This window comes from Mustela nigripes, chromosome 4 (assembly GCF_022355385.1).
Source record: "Mustela nigripes isolate SB6536 chromosome 4, MUSNIG.SB6536, whole genome shotgun sequence".
NCBI lineage: Eukaryota > Metazoa > Chordata > Mammalia > Carnivora > Mustelidae > Mustela > Mustela nigripes.
Genome location: NC_081560.1, coordinates 127242150 through 127268432, shown reverse-complemented (window position 1 = coordinate 127268432; position 26283 = coordinate 127242150). Strand labels below are relative to the sequence as shown.

Below are 26283 nucleotides of genomic sequence, written 5' to 3'. Positions count from 1 at the left end.
TTTGCTGCTTTTTGCTCTCTCAGGCTTGTCTTTTCCTGAACCATGCAGTAGGCGTAGGCCAAGACATGGACATCTTGGAATAGTAACACTTGCAGTTTTCCCTAAAACATCCAGTGGTGCTTAAGATCTCCTGCAGTGTTTGGGATTTAAAAGAAACAAACAAACAAAAAATTCTTTTGTAAGATAGCAAGCCCATGATGAAGTTGTGGTTTACAAAAACTTTATTAGTAAATTCCCAGTCACTCGGGAGCTAATGATCAGCTAGCTGGTCAACGAATCATATCCTTTCCTGGTCCCTCTGCGGGCTAGCTGCTGACCGGTTTCCCACATGTTAGGAGGGAACGTGAGAGGAAGTAAAGTTCTCAGGCTTTCCTGTCACTTCCTGACAAATGGGTTTTGAGGTTTGATTTCTTTCAGTTAATTCTTAGCATATTTAAGCAGTATGACCTTGGATGTTCCCTTTTGAAATGAGTCCACAAAATATAGAAAGAAGCAATAACATTGTGATATCTTAACTATGAAAGTTTACCATTAAAAATCCATAGAGAAGTTCTGAAATCAAATCATCATCTAAATATGAATAAGCAGTTGTGTGTGTGCACATATTGGCCACTGGGGAACCAGGGAGAAGGCAAAAGAGGGTTTGAAAGGAAAGTCTTAACCCTGAATGGAAGCTCAGCTGAGTCTTCAATACTGGAACATAATGACTCATCAGTACTGGAATATAATTACTCTTAGAAAATGTTTTCAAATTGCTTATGAGGTTGTGCTTTTGGTCTTGTCACTAGTCCTATTCTAATGCCTAAAAACTTTTCATGAGCATAAAAGTTCTTAACGGAGTTAAAGTTTCTGGGAGTTTCTGATCTCACAAGAAATCCAGACATGTTCAGGTTGTGTCCTTTGTGGCTAGACAGGAGTAGAGTGGCAGCAACCAAGTAAGTCATCTGATGTACAATCTCAGAAAACAGCGCCCTTTTTGTCCCCTAAAAAATCAGGTCAAATGTCCGGGTGCGGCTCTTACACGGATGACTGCCTGCTGTTACAAGGTAAACTTCTGCTCTTTTCCACGTCTTTCCATGCAGTGACCCATAGTAAAATGTACTGAAACAACCCCGTTTGTCTGTCTACTAGTTACCCTCTTTGCCAGTTCTCGAGAATTCTCTAAAAGGAATCGTGATCGAGATTCTACTAGCATCTTCTGTCCACCTTTCACCTTCAGATTAGCAGAAAGTAGAAACTGAAACTTTGGCCAGATGGCCTTTTTTCTTTCTGTAGGGGACTAGTCGCCGAGGATTCTTGAGAGAATTCTAATGCAATTCATGTCTAGGTTTGGTAGTGTTTATATGCACATATGTTCTGCTTTTCAATTTACCCAAGTCAAAACCTCTCCCCAGTTTATAATTCTGTGTATGAATAATTCAGATTGAATTTTCTCTTTTGCCTCATCTAACCTGTTGATTCCTGAATGCTGACTGGGAGTTCTTTTCTTTCACAACATGAATTCCTCTGATTTTTTCTGACTTTCTGAGCTATTTCAGTGCCTCCCTTCAAGCACTGGGATCGCTGTACGTTTTCTGAATTTTATGATCTTTTCAAAACATTTTAACAGTATGAGGGAACTTAGTAGCCAATATCTTTGCATGGAATAAGAAACTTGAAGACTCTTCCCTTTTAATACCATATCATTCGGTAGGGTGTTTTGTTCAGGTGAAATTTCTTACAAAGTGAAGGTTGATATTATATTTTGAAGTATTTGTTAAGTGTAACTTGGGTGAAAAGTAACCTACTTTATTATCTATTTGACAATATTTCTTAATCACTTTAGCCAATACTTGTACCTCCTGTAACAATTTTTATTCCCCCCTATTTTTACCGACACTGCCAGTGATTTTTCCAATGCATATGAACTGCAGTTTCTATCTCTGGAACTCTCAGATTTGGGGCAACTACCAAATTTAGAAAATAAAATGCCAGAACTATTTTCAGAATTCCACCATTAAAATTTAGAGATAAAATCATTCAGTAAATAGTCTTCACCATGACAGTTAAGAAGAAACCAGAGATATTTGTCCCTTTGAATTGTGAACTGTGTGGTAGTTTTTCCTTTGTCTCATCCTTACTGTCCAAAAATTAAAATTTTGTGTACTTCCTGTATTCTTGTCTACACCATCTTCTTGTCTGTCAGATGTTTTCTCTGTCCTCATTTCATATCAGATTCTTAAAATAAAACTCCAAGTTTTTACATGTTTTACATTATTCCTTCATTCATTTGCATAAACTCTTACTGAGTACCTATTGTGTGTTAGGAGAAAATTATGCTACTAAAAATCTCCTGATAAAAATATACGTGACAAATTCTACTCATGTCAATTCTTTAATTTCATAAAAATCAGAAATCCTATACCTGTTTCTGTCAATCAAGTGAAGCATGGCCATTCAGGTCAAATGTGTAGAGATTTAAAACAAATTTTAAATGAATATCAATGTTTCTTCAAACTAATAATGAGTAAGCCTGTAGTCTCATAGTTATTTTTAATTAATGTAATTACATTGATCTTTACTATATATGTGCACATAAAGATCAATGTAATTAAATATATATTAATATACATATACACATATATGCATACATATACAGAGTCATTTCATCTAGGGTCCTGCTCAAAATTTTCTTACACTTACATTCTTTTTTTTAAGATTCTCACAAATATATACCGTGATGTTCTTAGCAGGGAAAACCAGCAAGTGAAAGTAATTCTTTTTTGATTTCCCTTCTCAGAATGTCTTTATTTTAAATGTGATGGTAAAATTATACTAAAAAATGCATTTATCAGGACTTGAAAGACAGTGAGAGTGATTCGAGCTCAGAGGAAGAACGGAGAGTCACTACCCGCGTTATTCGCCGGCGTTTGATTATAAAGGTATCCTGTAGCCAGATCGTGATGGGGCATTGCTCTGGGATTAGAAGGTCCTTCCTTTTGGTCTTGAAAATTCAGCATGCTTGATAACTAAGCAGTTCTCTATATGTTTCTTTGCACATTTGAAAGCTTGTAAGAACAACCACCAAGAGGAAAGGGTCATATTGCATGGTAGTGAGTGTTTGTCTAGGCCTGTGTCTGACTTGTGGCAGCTGTAATTTTGTCTAAGAATTCTTGGCATTTGTATCCTGTTTTCCCTGAAAAAGCGTTGTATGTGAACAAAGATTTTATCTTGGTGAGAGAACAGTTCGTATGAAATGCAATGTTCAGTGGAAACGTCAGAGGCCACAGTGAGGTATGAGGTCAGATGGAGAAGGACAGGGAAATAATGAAAAGGCCCCCTCCTCAGTCTCAAATTCCTACTGCCTGAACAGATCTTGAGTAAAAATCAGTTCTTTATTACCAATCAGTAGCTGAGAATTTGGAGTTATAGCCTGGCATGGATATCAGTGACAAAAACAAAATCAGACAAAACCTTCTGAAAAAGACTTTAACTTGACTAATAAATACAGAAAATCAGGCTGTATTTTTAAGAATAAGAACCATTTTTTACTGGAAGTGAAAAATATTATTCCCCCCCCATTGCAGCACAGTTGAATGCAATGAATAAACCTTCATTTCGCCCACGAAGGCGTTTGGAAGCCCTGACTTTGTATGCCTGGTCAGGTCCAGCCCAGTGCTTCTCACAGTTTGCTGCTTGTCTTCATTACTGTCTTTAGAGAAAGGTTTCTTGATGTTAGAATAACTGACTGCAGAAACCCGGAAGCCATTTTCAACACACGGGCCTTTGAACATGGTCCAAGTAACTTGAGGCTCCTTGGTGGACAGCTCTGGAGAGAAGGAAAGAAAGATAAATATCTGTTGAAAAGCATTTATCAGATTCATCATCCTTTTCCAAAGTGTCAGGAGACCCCCTAGAGAGTGGAAAAGTTGGCTTAGGCAGCTAAAATTTCTTAATCCCGCTGTTTGTACATTTTCACTACGTACATTTGTACGTAGATCAGATGAAAGAAGAGCAGAAAATCTGCCAAATTTGCTCTAGTAGGTTTTCTCAGGCTCTGGAAGCATTAGAGAAGAAAGTAAGTCCTTGTCTAAATCTTAAACCATCCCCAAATCAATCAATAGACAGCTTTAACATTTAAAAAAAAAAAATGCATGAATCACTTCTTTGACAATTCCATCTAGGCAAGCCAAATTACTTATTGGTATCCAGCATATTTGCAATTATTCACCGTGCTTATAAAATCCTCATAGTCACTTCCCACACATTTGCTGGGATTAGGGAAAGAAATACTTAATACAGGTTTTCTGAAGGAGGTAAAGCTATACTCTTTGCTCCGGCAGGCTGTGCCCTTTCCAGAATAGAGGTCTTCAAGAAATGGTATTTTAAAGTGAAACATCCGAAAAAGTGCACCAGACGATATCATCTTATGACTTGCCTTTTATGCCTAACACGCGTCATACTCACGTTGCATCCAAATCTAACGCATTCCTTGTAAAAGCTGCTCATTATAAAAGCTGAATCTTCTCTATATAAGGCAGAAGAAAATAATCCTGCAAAAAAAAAAAAAAAGAGAGAGAGAGAGAGAGAGAGGAAGAGGATAAAGAAGTTTTACTCTGAAGAATACAAAAACAAAACAATAAAAACACAAAACCCACCAGATCAATGAGGGTTATTTCTCTTGGTCTTCTAGAATTCTACATGTGCATTAGCAAGTTAGCTTTTAAGTAATTTCATCAGAATGTGTTATTTATATATTTGAACTTAATAGATAACTATGTGAAATATATAAACATTTTTATTAAGAGCTTAAGTTTAAAAGACAAAATTATATTATGATGGCTTCATAAAACAGAGGAGTCTGTTCTCCCCAAATCCCCCACTTTTTGAAGTGGTGTAATTTTCTTTTTTTTAAGATTTTATTTATTTATTTGACAGAGAGAGATCACAAGTAGGTAGAGAGGCAGGCAGAGAGAGAGAGAGGGAAGCAGGCTCCCTGCTGAGCAGAGAGCCCGATATGGGACTCGATCCCAGGACCCTGAGATCATGACCTGAGCTGAAGGCAGCAGCTTAACCCACTGAGCCACCCAGGCGCCCCGAAGTGGTGTAATTTTGAAGTTGTAATTTTAGGGAGGATGAATGGAATGATCAGAGCATGGGTTTTAAGTGAGAAGAGCGCTGTATAAATGATAGAATTAAATAAACTTGGAGAAATGAAAAGCTAGAAAAAGTAGCTATAATTAGAATTGAAGGCTATAGGTATGATAAAAAATTGTTACAAATCACATACATAAGAATCTGGTTATACTTTTTCTGTAAGATATTTGGGGCTTTTGGAAAGGATCACACTTCTGCTGCTTTTCTCTTCAGTCTACGTGTTGGTATCTTTCTAATGTTAAAAGAGCTTGAAAGTACTGTAGTATACGGTACTTGTGACATGGGAACCGCCTCTGCCAAAAACATAGAAGGAGAATGTTACAATGGAAAGGGATCATTGATACTAAAATCACTTCTTTTCTGAGATGACAAAAACCAAGGGACTGGAGAACAGTTGGCTTACCCAAAACCAGACAGGAAAGCAGCAAGTAGTGTAGAACCTCAAAACCTGACCTCTAGCCTTCCAGAGCACTGTCTTCTCCCTGCCTTTCCCTCAACGCTACCTTCTGTCTCTTCTAGAACAAATTATAAAGGAATAACTTTTCCTAGACCAAATTAGGCACTTGGCCATTTAAATATATCCAGTGGCATGGAACAGGGCAGCCATGGGCTGCCTCTCCTGGAAATTATCTGATGGGACTGGAATGCTGAGAATTTGGCCTTGTTTATGGAGGTTGTCCAGCCTTGGGCTGGACCAGCATGTTTATACTGTTTGCCGTAGTCATCCCTCTAGCATATAGGCTCTCAGAGTTGAAAACTACTTTGGGGCTGTTCCTTCCCTCCCCCAACTATCTTGGGCTGCAGTGTCCACACCAGCAGGGGATGTGCTCGGGGTCTCATGACTGCAAGTCATGGCCAATCTGTCTTAGCCATTCAGTTTGTACAACTGATGGAGTATAAGTATAATTTTATAGTTTTTTCTTTAATTATGTATGCACTTATCAAGTTCATTTTTATTATTTTTTTTGTTTTTTTTACACTGCCTATTTTTTACATTTTTTTTACATTTTACATTACATATAATTTACTTTTTTTTTTTTTACATTGACTCTTTTTTTTACATTGACTATTTTCAAGTCCCTAAGGAATGAGTCAAGTGAACAAACTCTTCCAGTTGGGGGATTTTTAGATAGTATAAGCACATCCATTTATTTCTGTAATTTGAGAAATCACAATGTTTTCAAATGCTTAGAAGCATTTTAATTAGTAACTAGTAAATTAACTAGTCCTATGAGCTTTTTTATATAGCATTTGCTTAGCAAAGTCAGTGATTACAAAAACTTTAACTCACAGCCAAACTATTAGGGAGTTTGGTAAGATTCAAGTAACTGAATTATTATTATATAATTAAACTGTATTTATTTCTACGTCTGAACATTTTTTACTAACTTTTGAATTAAGAGTTTACATACATGTTTTCCTCAAATTAAGCAATCAAAAGCATATAAAGTTTGATTACTCATTCCATTTCCCAACGGTAACCACTGTTTATGAGTTTCAGATTATTTTTATGTACCTGTATTGATACGTGTATAAAATGTATGCATATGCTCTGTGCATGCATATGCACACACATCCCCAGCAAATGGGTTTCTCAGCATATAAAAATAGGTTACACCATCACATACTGCTTAATAACCTGCTAAGTTATATATGTCACAACTGTGATATCCATCCCACTTGGGGGTAAAGTTTAAGTCCTAATGTTATAAACATCAGAGCAAATTGGTACATCTCATGCTGTTATTCCCTCCTTTTATTCAAGGACAGAGGAATAAAAATTATGAAATGCAATGCTTCCAGCAGAGGTCCAAAGGGAAGAACAGCGAGTCCTCATTAAGGTGGCCACCAGAATGCTACTGTGACACCATATGTGCTGTAATTTTCCTTTGAAATAGGAAAGAAAAAAGTGGGGGGGGGGGGGTATTGCCAAAAATAGTGTCATCAACAAGACCTGGGGGGAAATTTTGCTCAGTTAAAAGTACAAACTGTTTTCTAGAACTTTAGGAACTAATTAGAGATTATTTTCTGTCATTTCTGTCATTAAAGAAAGGCCCCAAAAAGACCTCCCCTTGGAAACACTTGGTCTCTAATATATTTGACAGAATTAAAGATGGATTATTTTTTTAGAACATGTTTCCTGACTCCTTACTGTCTTCCCTCTTCCTCTATTCAGCTCCTAACTAATCTGCTCCCCCAGTTTAGTGAATTTTCACATCACCACACAACTTACTTTGGTCTTATTAAAGCACTTATTGGCTGTATTTAATGGACACTGAAAGGCACCTGGGCGGCTTAGTTGGTTAAGCGGCTGCCTTCATCTCAGGTCATGATCCCAGGGTCCTGGGATCAAGTCCCGCATCAGGCTCCCTGCTCAGCAGAGAGCCTTCTCCTCCCTCTCTCTCTCTGCCTCCTTGTGCTTTCTTTCTCTCTGTCAAATAAATAAATAAAAATCTTTTTTTTAAATGGCCACTGATGATTAAGAGAGGTATCTTTATCTTTAACTGTACACAAACAGTATGAATTTTCAGTAGGAAGCATGAAAATGCCCCACATGCCAGAGTAGATCGCAACAACTTATATGACTTGTTATTTATAAATAAGGCTTTGCTTTTTTCTAAGGCTATTAATATAAATCAAAATTCTTCACATATTCTCTATGTTTATAAATATACCTTATTTCACATTCCTCTTAGCAACCATGCAAATAGTTAACTGGCATCATTCCCCACTAAAGAGTCCATTCATAACATATCTAGTAGGGTCTTATTTTACTGGATTTTCCTGGGGTCCTCAAATTAGCTAACAGGCAAAGAGCTGGAAATTTCCCCGAGTTAGCTCAAAAATATCTCATTTATTCATTTTTAAACTAGAAGGAAATATTTCTTGACCTTTTATTGGCTTTTCTGATGTCTTTATGCCTTCACTTTTTTTTTTTGTTTTGTTTTGTTTTAATGTAGGTGCCACACTCAGTGTGGAGCTCAGTGTGAGGCTTGAACTCATGCCCATGAGATTAAGACCTGAGCTGAGAACAAGAGTCAGACGCTTAACTCACTGAACCAGCCCGCACCCCTATGCCTTTACTTTTTTTTTTTTTTTTTAAGATTTTATTTATTTATTTATTTGACAGAGAAAGAGAGATCACAAGTAGGTAGAGAGGCAGGCAGAGAGAGAGGGGGAAGCAGGCTCCCTGCCGAGCAGAGAACCTGATGCGGGACTAAATCCCAGGACCCTGAGATCATGACCTGAGCCGAAGGCAGAGGCTTAACCCACTGAGCTACCCAGGTGCCCCTTTACTTTTAAAATAATTTTTTTTTTTTACAACCACAGGAAATATAAATAACATTCCCATAAAAACTTGTTGCAGATTTTAGTGCATTTAAGCATGAGACCTTTACATTTTTCCGGTTCCCTTCACCCTCTTAACTGTGCTGCCGACTGAGCTACCCAGGCATCCCACATCTTACTTTTCTATACCACAGTGAGGAAAATGAGTCCATGTCTTACCCAGTCATGACCCACAATCTCTAAGCTTATAAAGTCACTTTGTAAAAAGAAAAGAATGTAAACAGAATTTTGTTAGCCAAACAAGATAATGTTTTAGTCTTTATTTACTCTGTCATTGTATGACAGTGCACCTTTCTACTGGCTGTGACATAAAACAGTCACAGAACTTTCTAACCACTGGCTAGTGCTAACAAAATTATCAGAACTACTACCTTCTCTAGACCAATGACACTGAAAGAGTTAGAATCCTGGCTATCCCAGAAATGTAGCGGTTGTCTCTGTGATCCGCCATTTTCCCTAAAACAACAGCAGGGGAACAACTGCAGAACATGATTCTGTAGCACTATCCAGGCCACCCTTTCAGCAAGAAGTCTGACTAGCAGGTCACTAAGTCCCTAGACTAGGTCTGCACTGTTTGTCCCTGTTCTCCCAAACTATATGTGGCACTAACTGAAAGTTGATTATCAGTGAAGAAGGTAATATATTGCAAATACAACCCTACTTTGGCTGAGTGGTTTTTCTTATACAATCATAAGAGCCAATAGGGAAAGATTAAGGACCATTCAAATCTACCAAGCTGGAAAATAGGCCCCTGCCATGGGGAGTTAAGACTTTATTCCATGTTTTGAAAGTCACCAGAGGAAGATCTTTGACAGTTTCCCTTTCTAAATCAGTTAGCTGTCACTAGCAGAAAGATAACATCATCTTAAATTCCTTTAGTACTGATATTTTCTTTGTCTGTAGCCATGGAGATTAGATCTATCATCACATAAGACCCCTTCCCTTGAACATAGTAGTCAGAAACTACGTACTTCATCCAAGTCATTCCCATTTATTTGAAGACCCACAAAAGGCTCAGTTTTAAAGAAAAATAAAAAGGTTTTCTCTGTACTCTGAAATTTGCTTGTAAAATAAATGTCTATGTTACCCTTAGTAGATGAATTTTTAAATGAAAAAAAAACCTGACAAGGGCAATAAATAAGACCTCAACTAAGGGACCATCTTATTTTAGATTAAGCACAATGCAACCCAAAAATTATTTGAGAGATTTGGTAGGACTAACCAAGAGATACTGTATTCAAAATGAGATGATCTAAGCAGAGCTCTAATCATTGGCTAATTTTTTTTTTTCAACAAATGAACCGTTTTGGTTTGTATATCCATGTGTAACTGTGTTTTATCATTCTTCCTTCTTGGAGTTGGCTGCTAACCATCTTTCTTGTACATATGTAAGGTTTAGTGCTTTGAATGTTGTTGGCTACTAAGTAACCTTCAGAGGAGCCCACCTTTGCCCCTTGCCCAGGAGTAGCAAGTAGGATTTATACTTTCTTTTCTAAAAGTCCACAGAGCATGTGTGTGGTGTATGGAGTGGTGTGGAGGTCTGTCCATCTAGTACGCTGCTAATCTCTACGCCACATCCTTTAGGGAGAGGAAGCAAAGAGCATGCCTGGTGAATCTGTCACAGAAGAACAATTTACTGATGAAGAAGGCAACCTCATCACGAGAAAAGTAATCATCCTTGGGATTTTATGCTTCTCTTGGAATTTAGATTTTCTACTGTTTGTTTGCTGTAGCGCCCCCTCTTAAAATAGAAAACAGGAAAATCTCTGCTTCTCACTATTGCTTCCCACAGATCACTCGGAAAGTAATAAGACGAATTGCTCTCCCACAAGCGAGAAAGCATGATGCCATGGTAATGAAGAGGGAATGCCAAAGAAAAGTAGAGGATAAATGCTGTGGGAACTTTCTAGAACGTGCTGCTAACAGGCTGGATTCTGCAGTGTGGCAGCTTGAAGCATTTGCTGCTTTTGACACCCTGTGCATTTGATCAGGATGAAGGAAAAGGACTTATTTTCTTAACATTCCTTAACATTCTATATTTTTTTACTGTCTTTAGAGTTTTCACAGAGATAAGTTCATTTTTGGAGGGTAGAATGTGCTGGTTCAAGCACGTAAGAGAAATAAAACACAAACCCTCTCAGCACCAGCCCCCTGAGCAGTGCCCCAGTGTCTCTGCCTCCGCCTTACCCACCCCCTGCCGGCGGGGAGGATGGAGGGCGCTTACTTCCAGCAAATGTACAGGATTTAAATGTTAGACTGGCCAAAAGCTCAATTCAAGATCCTTACATCAAATCTATACATTTTCCCTTTCCAGTGTGTTCTACAGGGAAATAGGAATTCCCTCATCTTAACCTGAGCAAGGTTCTCCTCTTTGGGTTTATAATAGCCCATTTCCGGCGGCCAGTGAAAGAACTAAACTTGCCGCTGGGCAGTGTAGCTTGGCAAATGTGTCTTCTTCTCCCAGACAAAACCTCTCTGGCTACTTGTCCTTTCTTTCCTTTTCTCCGATCTTTACAACCCTTTCATTCGGAAAATAGGAACTCCAAAAGCCTGTGTTTACTTAAGAAAACGTGAACTGAAAATTTCTCAAGACTAACTCAGAAAAGTGGAGAGGCTACTGCGTTTCAGTAACAAAGCAGGTGAACGCGGAGGATCTGTACAACTTTGCTCTCAGAAAAAAGTGTCCCTGGTGCTCAGTGAAGAGAGGTCTTGTTTTATGGACATGCCCGCTTGATCTGGAGTAAGAGGAGGGGGTCGGTGATTCCACAGATTTAAAAAAAAAAAAAAATCCCTCAGATCAGCAACATTTCCATGGTGTTTAGTTCATGATTAGTGCTTTCCTAAGGAATTTTGGTCTCGACACAACAGATCCCTTAAAATTCTGTTGGTTTGAGGAGAAATAAATGATAATTTACTAATTTTTTTTTTTTAGAATTGGAGTTTGGGTGCCTTGAGGGCTTTGGTGATAATTACTACAAAAAGTGAACTGGCAACTCATTTTTTTTAAACTAACCTTTTTTAAAATTTTGTTTATTACTGTTTGTTATTTTTATTATCACTAACCTTTTATTTATTACTAACCTATTGAGTTCTTGTGAAGCACAGTTCTGTTACTGTATTCATTCTGACGCGTTCTCTAGCTTGCCTCCATAATGCTAGGCCGTGTGGTTAAGCCAAATGGATTGTGTGTATTTGGGGACATGAGGTGACAAAGTGCTTTCAACTGTGTTTCACTTACCTTAATCCAGCCTCAAGGGACCAGAATGGGAACCTCTCTATAACTAGAACTCTTTTACTATGAAATCTTAATGCGTATATTCCTTTTTACAGCAGGGAGAAGGTTATAAGGTGAAGACAACAAAGAAGGAAATCCGGAATGTGGAAAAGAAGAGCCATTCATAACAGTAAACGGTTAGTCAAGGCGATGGGTGTGCTCATATCAGCAACAGTTGGCCTTAACTTCCTGTGAAACCTCTCATTTCCCTGGATAAGTGATTCAGATCTCCCCACCCCTCACCCTCTCTTTTTCACTGAGTTCCAGCTTTGAATACCCAGTGTGAAGCTGTTGAAGTTTTTATATGTATGTACACATCCGTACGCACACTAAAACTCAGTTCACAGTCCATAAACTTCCTCCTCACAAATTAGTCAGGAATTTAAATGTAAAGGGTGTTTGCAGAAGCAAATGTAAATAGTGACATTTGAGTCTCCTCCTAGAGTGCAATGTGGTAGCATTCTACAACCTAACAGGAAAACTCCTGGCAACAAATAATTCTGACAGATGTGCTCTCAGATATGTGTAGATCGAGCCTTTCACTATTTTAGCACAATGACATCTGACAATTTAATTTTGGTGAAATAGAGCGGTTGCCAAGTTTAAATGAAATGACTGGGATCCCTATATACTACTTGGTGTATCTTACATAAACCAAAGTAAATTAAATAGGAGGTTAATGGACTACTATTTTTCTTTTAAGTTAAATGTTTGGTATGCTTTGTGTGAATTTGTCTGAACAAATTCTTTTTTTCTTCATAGACGAGGGTATTTTCCTTAACATTGTTTTCTAAGTTTTACATTGTCCTGATATTTTCTACATGTTTACAATTAGTAAAGGTAACTTGGGGTGAAAAAGCAGATGGAGCTTTGAAAAGAAATTTGAAAACTTCTCCCTAAGTCTGTGAGGTGAAGTAGCATGATTTCTTGAGGGCTGCGTATGACAGTTGTCTCAGCCCTGTTGGTCCAAATGAAAAGAACAAATAGATTCCAGTTTGCCTCTCTCTCTCTCTCTCTTTTTTTTTTTTTACTTGCTCATTTGTTTTATTTCTTAGATTCCACATATGAGTAAAGTCATATGGTATTTGTGTTTCTCTGGCTTATTTCGCTTAGCATAATACTCTCTAGCTCCATGTTGTTGCAAATGACAAGACTTAAAACATTCTTTTTTATGAATGAGTAATAGTCCATTGTGTATATAGATTCCACATCTTTTTTTTTTTTTTTTCTCAGATTTAGGATTAGGGTGAGGGCATGTGCCTAATATTGCAGACCCAGATAAATTCCTAGCCCCTTCCTCTCAAAAAACCTTACCATGTGTTTATTCACTCCAAGATTTATTTTACTTCCTTTCATGAGGCTTTCTGCATAGGTACTGAGAAACTCTTAGTAAACAACATTCATGTGGTACTTACCCTCACTGAGCTTACGTTGTGGAGATTTAATATTAACCAGTCCTAATTGGTCACATCCATATTTACTGGCATGGAGACAACCACCAAGAATTGTGGAACATTCTGGAAATAATATTTACTACATATTACACCTCCAAGTATTCCATCCTGCTCTTTATTTAATTCTCACAGCCAATCCTTTTGGAGAGATGGCTTTATCACCCCCATGTCAGAGGGGAGGAAACAGGGCCAAAATTGCTCAACGTCACATAGATAAAAAGTGGCAGAAATAGGGTACCAACTTTCCACCAGAGCCAACACTCTCAACCATGTTGATGGGAGACTTGACAGGTCTGAGGTGACAGAGAGGGTACCCTTGAGAAGGTGATGTTTGAGCTCAGTGTAAAAGACTGCTCGGGACATGACTGGGTGGAGGAGGGGAGTTAGACGGTGTCTGGGGCCACCTAGGCAGACAGCAGCACTGTGCAAAGGCTAGATGGGGAGGGGAGGACCACAAAGGAGGAGCCGTAACAACCCATCAGTGCCACTGGCAGAGAGTTTGGCCCTTGGGTCTGCAGAGGTAGGAGAGGCAGGAGTTTTCAAGCCTCCTGATCCTCTCGGTAGGGATTCTGGTCTGTCACTAAAGGCAGAAGGAAAGTTGTGCAAAGTCTCGGGTTGCGGGTGTATGACTGAATGTACGTTCAGCATCACTCGCTCTAGCAGCAAGCAGAGAAGTGAACTCCAGTTCAGTCGCAGGAGCGAACGGGCAGAAAACCGAATACGAAGCTCTTGTGGAGACTGGCTTGGGCTGTGAGGATGGTAAGAGGCAGGCTGAGTCAGGAGCCATCGACATGGCTTGCTTTTCACGCAGGGTGAGAGAGGAGGAAATGACCCCCGGCATCAGTGCCACGGTATCTGGAATGAACCCACTTCTTCATGCCTTACAGCCCAGCCTGGGGCAAGACACACACATACACAGGAGCTGCCTAAAACATGGAGCACGAGTCTGCGATCTTGAGTTAGTAAGCCCTTGTGAGTGACACGTGGAATGAATCTAGAAGAGAGTTCAGTCAGCTCCAGGATGCACCTCAGAGTTCACCAGCTGCATCGGTCCACCTCATATGCTGGCTGGGAAAGAACCAGGAAGGTAGCCCCCACCCACTGAGCCATTTTTCCAGAGCCACGTGTGCCCTTATCTATGAGTAAATGATGCCCAAAAAATACGTCTGTGCTGTTCTTCTAGGTCCTTCTGAGTAAACGAATACACACAGGACATGGTCACTAAATGTACAAGAGCCCTTCAAATGACAAATAATCTACCCTGTAAAGAAGCTGTCAGGGCTTTGGCTCACTTGCCCCCCCACTCAAAGGAGAGAGAAATTCAGGTAGAAGTCACAGGAACATGAAAATAACTCCAGCCTAAGGCAAACTGCACGCGTCAGAGAGAGAGCACAGTGATTTGGCTGGAAGCCTCACGTTACTCTCCAGAGTGGTTATGTACCTTCCTGAAGTGAACTGAGGAAATGAATCCAAGAAAACCACCTGAAATTCCAGGAGACTGAACGTGTGCTCTGGAAAAATCAATTTGCAAATATATTGAGAGTTTTTATAGCTCTGCTGCCTGCCTTTTTTTTTTTTTAATAACAAAACAACTAAGAAATGGAATGCTGCCCAGTTTCACTGAGTCTCAGATGGTGACATCAAAATTTCTATTTTCCATTTTAGAACCGTTTTATTTTGAGCTATAAGAACCCTGCACCCACTTTTCTTTAATACCGAGTCACAGCCATCCTGTTTTTAATGTAAGGGAAAAGCAAATGGCTTATAATAGCTATATAGATTTGTACATAGTATGTAGTGATTTATAGTTTTACAAAGTACTTTTACATTTTTGTCTTATTTAATCCTTCAAACATGCCTCTAGAGAGGTCAGGCCAATTTTTTGGCGTCTTTCTATAGACAGATATTTGAGGACTCGGAGAGGTCAAGGACATTTCTACTGTCACACACCCTGACTGGTAGAACTAGGACTTAAACTCAAGGTGACTGATATTCTGATACTCTACCGACTGCCCTTTCTGTGGCACTTAGCTGCATCTCTAAAATTATTTAGGAATAATAGTCATGTTCTAGCAAATGATTACTTATGCCAGGTACTAGGTAAGATCATTACATACATTACCATATATAATCCCCCAAACAATGCTATAAGGTAAGTACTACTATCTCTTTTTTATTAATGAGGAGACTGAGATTTAGAAAAGTTAAATGATTTACTCAAAGTCCTACAGAGCTGATGAACAAAAGAACAAAATTTGAACTTATCCAGAACCTAGGTTCTTTACTATTACTCATATTCATAGTTAAGTAGTATTTGATGATGATTAAAGACCTAAAAGCAAATTTGAATCAAATAGATGTCCATAGGCAAATGATAATAAATGTCTTCATATCTTACACAATGAAAATACTCAGGTTTTTGTTCTTTTTAAAAATAAAGCCAATTAAGGTAGCCATAATCTCCAAATGTTTATTTCGTAAACACTATTAGAAGGCTGATTAGCAAGGTTGTAACAAGGGAAGGTTCCCAGGTATAAACCGTCAAGGACTGTGAAACAGCTGTATCCCAAACCTCTTTTGAGGGAAATGCTCAGGTCTCACAGCCATCTGGAAGCTGAGTGTGAAAACAGGGCCCCTGCTTAACACTTTTGAGCCAGAAGTGACTCATGTTTTTCATTCCTTCAAAAAATATTGGAGCTTCCACCTGTCTGCAAGTGGAAAGGGAGATGTACGATGGTGAAGGAAACTTCCACGGTCCCTGTCCTTCGTAATGCCTCAGCCTGCAGGGGGAAATGAGATGGGACAGATGTTGGAGGACTGAAAATACAAAACCCAAGATCCAGTAAAAGAATAATGCAGAAACATAGTTAGACCTTTGGTGGCTGGGGAAGGATGCTCAGAAATCATGATATTTAGAGCACCTGACTGGCTCTCTCCATGGAGCACGTGACTCGATTTCAGGGTTATAAGTTCGAGCCCCACATTGGGTGTAGAGATGACTTAAAAATAAAATCTTTAAAAAAAAAAAAAAAGTCATTTAAACAGAGACTTTATAGGTGGGACCAACCATGAAGAGAAGGGGGGAAAGGATCCAAGCGAAGGTTAAAACGTGTGCAGGTTCCTTGAGCAGGGAAAGGCCCAGCACAGCTGAGGAAACATAAGAGGATATGCACCCCAGCGCCCGGTGAGCTGGTGGTGGCTGGGGCAGGCACAAGATGACATAAGGGAGGGATGCATCATCACAGGCCAGAGGACAGGCTTTTGATGTCATTCTAAACGAATGTGAAGCCCCTGGAGGGTTATAACCGAGAGCCTGAGCCGACTGTTTTTCTAAGCACATAGGCAATGTCGAGAATGGGTTGGTTGGAGGGAAACAAGAATAAACCAAAGGTGACTGGTCAGGCCCCCTAGGCCATAAGCCCAGGGCTAGGACCTGGGCAGTAGTTTTAGGAAAATCAACAGGTCGATTAGCTTGAGGGGAGGATGAGAAGACGGTTAAGAATGACTCCCAGAAAAAAATAAAAATAAAATAATTTTTTTAAAAAGGAATGACTCCCAGGTTTCGGCTTATACAGCTAAGTAGGAGAGAAAGGAACAGAAGCAGAACAGCTTTTAAAAAGAACATCAAGCATTCAGGCTGGGACTTGGGTTTGAGGGTGCCTGGGAGCCATCCAAGTACTGTGGTAGGTACAAAAATCTGGAGCTCTGAAGAAAGGTTGGGGCCGATCTGTAAAAATCGTGAGAGTACTCCCTGAAGAGATGGTGGAGATACTCTCCACCAGAGAATAGACGTGATCCTCCAGGGAGGGGGTCAAGGGGAGCAAAGAAGGAGCTTGGGGCTGAGTCCCAGGGAGTACGATTTTGAAGAGGAATAGGACTTAAAAGGTTGTCCTGACTTCTGCTGTAGAAATCTCCAAACTCTTCTAAGATCAATGATTAGGATCTTAGATGTCCCCTCATCTAAGATCGCCTACAGGTTCAGCCTCAGCCCTCCAGCATACTTGGTTGGTTTTACCTCAGGATCCCTCAATCCATGCAGTTCCGTGGCAATGGATGAGAGAAATGTTCCTATAATGTAGATTAGCTAACAAGCTTTTATAATAGGTGACCACGTGCATTTAGAGCCCCTTTACTTCTTAGCAACTAGGTGGAAAGGCTTGTGACACACCGTGTAAGTGGTAGGGAAGGTACAAAGTTGTAAGACATTTTCTTCAGTTTGACATTATTATCTGAGAGAACTCCTGCCCATTGTAACTTTACAGTCTAGTCCAAGGGGCACCCAGGACCGTAAGTTGCACCAATCAAAATACATAAATGTAGTAAAAGAAACAACATGCTCAGGGCATGTACTGGAAGATAGAATTACCTCCAAGGGAGGAGATCTTTTAAACTTTCTTGAAAGGGTGTATTTGAACTAGTTTTTGTAGAAAGAATAGCATTAAAGAATAGCACTGTATCCAGGATAAGGGCCAAACTCCTGAGTGAAGCTTGCATGACCCTCCACATGCCTGGGTGTTAGCTTACATGGGTCATGCGAGCTTCACTCAGGACTTTGGCCCTTATCCTGGATACAGTGAGGCACCCCTGGAGGCTTTGTGTAGGAGAATAGTATGATCAGATAAGATGTAGGTGACCCTAGCAGTAACAGAGGGAGAAGGGAGTCTGAACATCGGTTCTGAGACACCGATGAGGGCCTGAACTAGGGCAGAGAGAAAAAGGAAAGAACAGATTTGAGGAACTAGATGAGTTCTGTGTTGGGAGGGAAGGGTGAGAATTGAAGATAATAGGGTTGCTTGTATGTAGGTAATCATTTAATAGAACCATAAAAGCGAAGACCACAAAAACAAAATCAGGGCTTGATGTAGCCTGTGTGATTCCTAGATGGTCAGCATGCAGGACCCTTGACACTCATCAATGATTAGGGAGAGAACTCTGGGCTAGAGATCATAGTGTGGTCCTGTTTGGTATTTGGGTGAGAAGTGAATTGGCCTGAGTGGAAGGAATTGCCAGGGAGCTGACGAGCTGAACTTAGCCAGGTTCTGTGCCTTAATCTCCTCACCTCTACTGGGATAAGAGAAACATACCTCGAGGAGTTGTTGGGAGCATTAACTCAGTTAATACAAGTAAATCACTTCAAATAGCGACAGGCAAGCCCATAGGAAGCACTGGGTAAGTTCAGCTGTTAGTAGAATTGAGACAGCCTGGATCAGCGGCAGGTAGACCACGACATGAGGGGTCCCCGGAGGGAACCCTGGGAGAAATCGGAACAGCAGCATCCCTGACATTCTCTGAGAAACCAGGGGTAGCTAAAAGTATTCTTTTTTTTTTTTTTTTAAGATTTTATTTATTTATTTGACAGAGATCACGAGTAGGCAGAGAGGCAGGCAGAGAGAGAGGAGGAAGCAGGCTCCCTGCTGAGCAGAGAGCCCGAGCGGGGCTCGATCCCAGCACCCTGGGATCATGACCTGAGCCGAAGGCAGAGGCCTAGCCCACTGAGCCACCCACGTGCCCCAACTGAAAGTATTCTGAAATGTAAGCTAACACCCATGCAGAGAAATTCCAGGGGAAATTAGTAAGGCCGGCATTCTCATTCCTCTTTACTAACAAATGAAGAGAGAGAGACAAAACCCCGATGGTCTAGTTAATACAGGTCTGGATTTTAACCCAGCAGATTCTCCTGATTCTGCTTCCCAGAAGTCCGAGATGCAGCCTGAATTTCTTCACTCCTAAAGATTTTCCCTGAATTTATTTGGCACAGATAGGTTTTATATAGTTTTGTTTTTCTTTTTTTAAAAGATTTTATTTGACAGAGAGAGGCAGGGAGAGAGAGAACATAAGCAGGGGGGGTGGGAGAGGGAGAAGCAGGCTTCCTTTTGAGCAGGGATCCCGATGCAGGGCTCTATCCCAGGACCCTGGGAACGACAGAGCACCCAGGTACCCCATGTTTTTATTTTTCTTACCCTTTAAAAAAATCCCTCCTTAACCAATCCCTCCTTGGCTTTGACATGAAGAGCAAGGATTCTGGAGTCAGGTGGCTTGTCTTCTGTTTCTGGCTCTAATGTGTACTAAGTGTGCAGACTTGTGTTTGTTTTATAGCGCTGAGCTCTACTTCCTTATCAGTAAAGGGGAGGGTATAATAATACCTTATTGTTATTAATATTATATGAGCTAATCCACTCTACAACAGTGCCTAGCCTGTAACATTTAATAAGAATAGCCGTACAACTTTATTAGTGCTGTTTTTTACGACCAGAATATAGATCAGTATTTTCCCTGCATTTTTTTTTAACTGGCCCGATTTTAAAAATCACAAGTCACTAGAAAAAAACAGAACAACAACTCAAAAAAGCCCCACTTATTGGTAGTAGTTGAAAAAATCTACAGGAAACGGGAATTATTTTTAAATTGCACTGTAGTTTATTAAGATTACATGAAGTAACTAGAATTAGTGCTTGGGAAAGAAATGTTCGTAGCCGCATGACTTCTGTAATAAGAGACAAAGAGAAGGGAAGGGAAGAGAGACCGTTGGAAGAGAAAAAAATAGAGTAACAAATCTGTGTTCTCCGTAGGCTATAAGGAAGGCGTATCCGAAAAGGCTTTCTTTCCTAAAGCTGTGACAAGCAAAGTTTTTAAAGATGAGTAAGAGTTGGGACGCCTGGGTGGCTCAGTTGGTTAAGCAGCTGCCTTCGGCTCAGGTCATGCTCCCAGCGTCCTGGGATCGAGTCCCACATCGGGCTCCTTGCTTGGCAGGAGCCTCTGTCTCTGCCTGCCACTCTGTCTGCCTGTGCTTGCTCTTTCCCTCTCTCTCTCTTTGACAAATAAATAAAATCTTTAAAAAAAAAAAAAAAAAAAAGATGAGTAAGAGTTACCCTGACAACGGGATCTCCTTAGGGAGAGCACAGTCTGCACTTGCACAGAGATGACATTTGACACAAACTTGAAGGATAGAGAGGGGTTAGATACATGTGGAGATTAGGGAAGAGAAGTACAAGTACAGGTGGATACAAAATCAGGAGCAAAGAAAAGGAAGTTGGAAACCTGGGTGTTGATACCTGGCAGTGCAGTCTAGCTCCTCCTAGTGTGGTCTGTGGAGTATCGACACCCCCGAAGTCGTGTTAGAAATGCAGCATCTCTGGGTTGACTCTGACCTCCTGAATCAGAATCCACATTTGAAGATCCCTTCGGTGATACATGAGGACATTAAGCTTTGAGAAGCAGTGTTCTAGAATAGATCACTGGGTCTTAAACTTTTTTGAACATTCAGATAATCTAGAGAGTTTTTTCAATGTTTTTTGATGTTGGACTCCACCCCAGGGATGTGCCCTGGCTACTGGGGTTTTTCTTTTTGTTTTTTTGTTTTTAAAGCCTCCCCAGGTCATTCTAATATTCACCCAAGTTTGAGAACCACTGGAAATTGTGGAACAGAGCTTTTCACTGAAGATTTGTAGGCCCTGAGACTGATTGGGCTGAACTACCAAGAGCTTCCTGAATCAAGCTAAGATAGGTGATTCGTGTTTTTCAGATGGGGACTAGGGACCAAAGAAACGACAATGAAATGGTGGTTCTGGGCACCTTGAGTGGTTCAGTGGGTTAAGCCTCTGCCTTCGGCTTAGGTCATGATCCAGGATTCTGGGATGGAGTCCCTTATCAGGCGCCCTGCTCGATGGGGAGCCTGCTTCCCCCTCTCCCTCTGCCTGCCTCTCTGCCTACTTGTGATTTCTATCTCTCTCTGTCAAATAAGTAAATAAATTTAAAAAAGAAAGAAAGAAAGAAATGGTGGTTGTAAGCTCAAGCATATGCCTGACTTGAAAATGGGTATGGGAAGTACAACATTCATCTGTGAAATGTAAACTGCCATGAAAATCCACTGCATAGCTGTTTTCCTATACATGAAAAAATTTTTCTTAAAATTAAAAAAGAAATTATAGTGAAATGACTAAAGCCATTTTCTGAGTTGATTTCTACTATCTTTGGGTTTGAAAAACATGCAAAACCCAAAGACAGATTCCTAAATGCAGAGGCTTTTGTCTCAGATGTATTACCTAAACCCACAAAGGGAAAAGGACTCAAATTCTATTTCAGTGGCTCCTGCCCCCTCACTTTTCCATCAGATGGCGCTCTCGTCACAAAAAGGTGCTCATTTTTTTGTAGAACGCTGTACTTGGTATAAATTCTTTGGTCCAATGAATGACGTTCCACACTCTGATTGCATGACCAAGAACAGGAGTGATTTACAAGGGGAACTCACTCCCAATCTTTTTTTTTTTTTTTTGAACTATCACCTGAATGCTACCGGAATATAAATGGGTATAATGAATAGCATTTTTAAAAAGTATAAGAACATATCCAATATTTCTATAAAACATAAAATTTGCTTGCCTTAAGGTGATAAGAGGAAGACCTTGCTTCTTATTGCAAGATTAACCTGGGCAACTGGATTGGCTTTTGGAAGAGAGGATGCAAAATAATTTCAACTGGGTCGTAATGGTTGCATTACATAAATTTCCTAAAATTATCAGACTATATTTATAATAGATAAATTGTATGGCATATATATTATATATCAGTTAAGCTGCACAGAGTGTGGGCAGCGCGGGGAGGGCTTCAACTAGAGAAGATTGCTGAGGATCCTCCCTAGGAAGACAGAGGAAGAACACTGGGGTAACCTTATCATAGGGCCATCTAAGAACCCTGGTGCCCAGAAGTTAAGGAGTAAGTGGTAGTAACAGGGGTGAAAATCCTTTACTAGGATTTGCCCACTTTCTGGGACACGGTCTGGCCAAATGAGTCACTTTCCTTCTCTACCACCTCTGCAGAGTCATGGGAGGAGGGGGGCAATATAGAAATCACCCCAGAAGGAATTGATTGACGCTCTGATGTTCTTGGCTCCAAGCATTAGTGACCTGGGGCATGGAGGTTAGTAGCAGTTTTCATACAAAAAAAGGAAGCAAGAACCTAGTAGAACAGACAGAGGAAGTGCTGTACGAACATGTTGACCTAAACCAAGGTATTCTGGGTGATCCATCTTAAAGGAAAAGAAACTTGTCTGGGGTAAGTAAATAACCTCAAGGTCACCGAGGACACAAAGGCCCCAACAGAAGCAAGTTTCTGAAGGTGTCCCTACACCTGGAGAAATAGTCTGCTCCTTACTAATGAGTGAGCTTGGCTGTTCCTAAAATTGTTCTTGCCTTACTCAGGTTTTTTCTTGGGGCTAGAATCTGTTCTCAGGCCAGCATTCAAGCATGTTATCTTTTTACCCTGAAAGAGGAGGATGGACTATACTCAGAAACCTGTTTTATGAAGAAAGAGTGCATAGCAAAAATTATTGGTTTATTTTGACCGTATTGACTGGTGATAAAACACTGATACTTTATGCCGTGATGATCCAGTAAGACAAGATGTTGTCAGCCCCCATAAAGAAGCTCAAATACAATGAGTCGATCTTGTCGTGACTGATGTGGGCAGGAGGAGGGAAAGTATTCTTCGCAGCAACGCAAGACGGTCTTTAATTTTAATTTGTGCACAGAAAAGCCAATTTCAGAGTAATGAAGGAATGATGCTGTTCTCCCTTTTTGAAAGATGAGTTGCACTTTGGGGAGTGAACACATTATAAAATCTACGGGTGTTACTGAAATAATCTATCCGGAGTCCGTGTCCCTAGTCCTTATGCCCATGAGAACCCCAGACTGCTGATATTTTGATGTTGATGGAAATCCCAGACAGCACCTCTGTCAGCCTTCTCATTTTACCGCTATGACAAGGTCCAACAGGCTGGAAGTGGCTTTCCCAAGTACCTGAGTGACCTGATCAGAGCTGGCAGCCCTGAAGAGGGTCTTTTCCTACTCAACCTCAAAAAAGACAAATCCAGTGAGGAGTGTGCTGTGGAGGGCATGGGGTTACCTAGAAAAAGTCACTGCCTTCAAAGGGCTCTCAGGTACCCCTCAGGGCTTTGTCCTAGCAGATCGCCTTGGTTAACAGAGTCTTGTGAAACCCCCCACGTTAGAAAGTGGACGCCCCACCCCATTCTCTCAGGCTTTTCTGTTGAATGGCAGGAAGGCTTAGGCAAATTCCTGAAACAAAACAAAACAAAAAACAAAAATGGAAGACAAGCAAGCAAGCTAACCTCACTACCTATTGTCTCTCTTTCCACAGGATCATGTGTTTTTACTGCCAGTATTGAGAAATTCATGGAAGATATGTCAGCAGGAAGTAGAAATTCACGGAGAAGGGTGTGTGTGTTTGCCGCTTCCACACATTAATGGCATGATTTTTTTTTTTTATGCAAAAAGAAAAAAAAAGAAAACTACCCACATTTTAATTTAGCATGAGCCAATTTACAGAGCATGGAAATTCACTTTCATTCCCGGGATTGGCGCGTGTGCAATTAGCAATGCAGTGTATATACAAGAAGCCATGCTGTTAACAGTTTATCTTAAGTAATTTGGTGTCATTTACAAAAGGAAGAAATTCCTGCCGCCAGAAGGGACAGAAGACGGGACGATGAAATCACAGAAAAACACTAAAATTACTAACTCCACAACAGCTCGCCTTATTTTTCTTGGACCCAACTGTCAGGGTATAAACACTATTTGTTTCTTTTTTAAAACATCTATAGTTTTGCTGTAAATAATAACACTGTATAAATTCTAACAGAAAAATAGAATAAATGTTGATAAGGCACTGCCTCTTAGAACACAAACAGAATATTGCAAATGCATTTAACGTACTAGGGGTCTCAAGTGACCACCCTAGAGGACGGGGGAGGGGTTTTGGGTGGGGGGAATATTCACTGATTCTTGTATATTAGCAATTATAATGTTTGTATATGCAAAACTGCTAGCTTGATTTTAAAAAAAGAAGAACAACAAATCTTTAAAATCTGCTGCAAATTTAAATAATTCCCCAAATGAGGAATTCTGTAGTTCTGTGAAAAAATTTTTTCTTCAGAATACTAATATTTTGATGCATGTGTATCACCTTATTTTGATTAAATCTTTTCCAATTTTGCAAACACTACAGTATACTGCAACACAGAAGATTTTATCTGTAAACACAAAGCCCTTCATCTAATATTTGTTGCTATTGCCAATTTTTCAATGAAATGACCTAAAAATGAAAAAAAAAAACAACCCTATATGGTAGTTGCTTTAGGGGGAGGGGGGTGCTGTTAGTGCTTAAAGGGGGGTAATGCTTGCCGCTTTAGAGGTGGATGGTGCTCATAAGAGGCCCCAGTTGGGGGTAAAATTTAAAATGGACTGAACCGGGATTCGTAGCTAGTAGAATGGCAGCACGCTGTACCATTACTACTGTATCGTGTACTGGCTATAAGACGTAGACACCTTTGAATAAGGCAATCATTTGTAACCATTCTAGCAGTGTCATATTAGGTTAATAAGGCTGCTGTGTTTTCAAGGGCATTTTTATTTGGGTTTTGGTGAAATCCTTTAATTTGTTGATTATATTCATATAAAATCAGCATTCATTGACACATAGCTCTAATGACATATGTATGAAAAACCATACACTGGATGACCTAGTCGATTATTTAAGCATAAAATAAATTGTGTTAAACTCTTCACCCATCTGTGCTCTGCAGTGTCCTTGTGTTCTCTGGCAAAAGGTAACCGGCTGACTCCTGGGCGTCTGGCCTTCCCAGCCCCCTCCCCACTCCTGTTCCAGCCTCTGCCTGTGGGGTCACTAGAGTCCCTAACGTTCAGTTGCGCCCTGCAAACTCCCAGTTTACAGAACTTCTGTGCATTTCACAGAGGAGCCAGGAATTAAAGATTAACTGATCTTTGCCCTCGTCTGGTTTGTGCTGTCCCCAGAATATTGGGGAACTGGGGCTATTGCAACCGCATGTCTGCAAGTTGTACATGGACCCTTCCAGCCAGCATCCAGTATGCCGCTGCTTTTAGCCCCTAAAACACTCATTTGCCGTTGGCATTCATTGTCAGTGCTTGTAAGTGGGGACATTTCACATGATAACCCAGATTCCCACCTTCCCCTAAGATGCAAGATTTGACAACAGCCCTCATTTCCAGATGGCATCAACCAGGTGTGTGGGGTCCAGGTGACAGGGAAGCCGCCCACCCCTTAACGTTTGTGGGCCCTGACCGGCCTGGTACGTACTGGAATCTGCAGTCAGACCCTACATGATAAATTCAACAGGGGCAGTGACCGTGGCTGTTTTAATTGGCATTCTAGCCCAGAACCTGTCGTGGTGACACCAGCAATTCTCCCTGCTAAAATTGGAACCCTCACTACATGCTCCGCTGTATAAGAACGCTGCTTGGAGGAGCTCAGTCCTCCTAACCACCTTATGAGGTAGGTACGGTCTCTGGTAGTAGTTGGCCCCATACCAGTAGTACATGGGTGCCTGGAGCTGTCTGACAGCATCCCGTATTTCTGTCCATTAAGGATGGTTGCCGATGGGACGCCTGGCTGGCTCAGTCAGTGAAGCATGTGACTGTTGATCTCGGGGTGGTGAGTTTGAGCCCCACATTGTGGGTAGAATTTATGCTTAAAAAAAAAAAAAAATTGCTGAATCAGATGAGTTGTTTCCAAAAAGGATTCAGTATCAGTGCAGAACACATGTACAGAGAGTCTACTCTACCTGAATAATGGGGCTAGACCACATTTGCCCGACATCCCAAACTAACAGAAAGTGCCTCTACATCTGCACCAAGATCGTCTTATGAGGAGCAAACTCAGAGCCCTGAGAAGCTTAAACAAACAAACAAAAGATTCCCCCAAAGCTTCTCTTTGTAAAACTGAGATCGGAATTCAGATAGTCTAACTTCCCACCTAAGAATTCTGGATTTCTGACTCCCAGTCCTGGGCACTCACACATTTATCCTGAATTGGAAACTCAATGAAGTATACTTATCTGTATTAAGTAATTATTAATATTACGTTTATATCATGAAAAACGTGACTGCAGCTCAAGAAAAAGCTCATTTGAGCTCAGAAGTAACCAAAATAGGAAAATAAAGATTTTATTTGCATTTATATGTGTGTATGTATATATTTACATGTGTGCATTGATTGAATATATACATTATATATTCCTAC

The 26283-nt window shown here is 40.4% G+C and overlaps 1 protein-coding gene across 4 annotated transcripts in view; it reads left to right on the top strand.

Annotated features, from left to right (window-relative positions):
- ANK3 (ankyrin 3) overlaps positions 1-24790 on the top strand; it is a 670694-nt gene extending 645904 nt beyond the window's left edge. Inside the window, exons 46-48 of one of the 4 annotated variants that reach the window (XM_059397461.1) lie at positions 996-1046; positions 11815-11895; positions 23365-24790. In XM_059397461.1, coding sequence (XP_059253444.1) covers positions 996-1046; positions 11815-11886 — 123 coding nt within the window. In that variant the 3' untranslated portion in view covers positions 11887-11895; positions 23365-24790. Of the gene's footprint in view, positions 1-995; positions 1047-10068; positions 10713-11814; positions 11896-23364 lie in introns of those variants that run through there. The other 3 variants (XM_059397462.1, XM_059397460.1, XM_059397463.1) reach the window with 3 other exon arrangements.
- The last annotated feature ends 1493 nt before the right edge of the window (positions 24791-26283 follow it).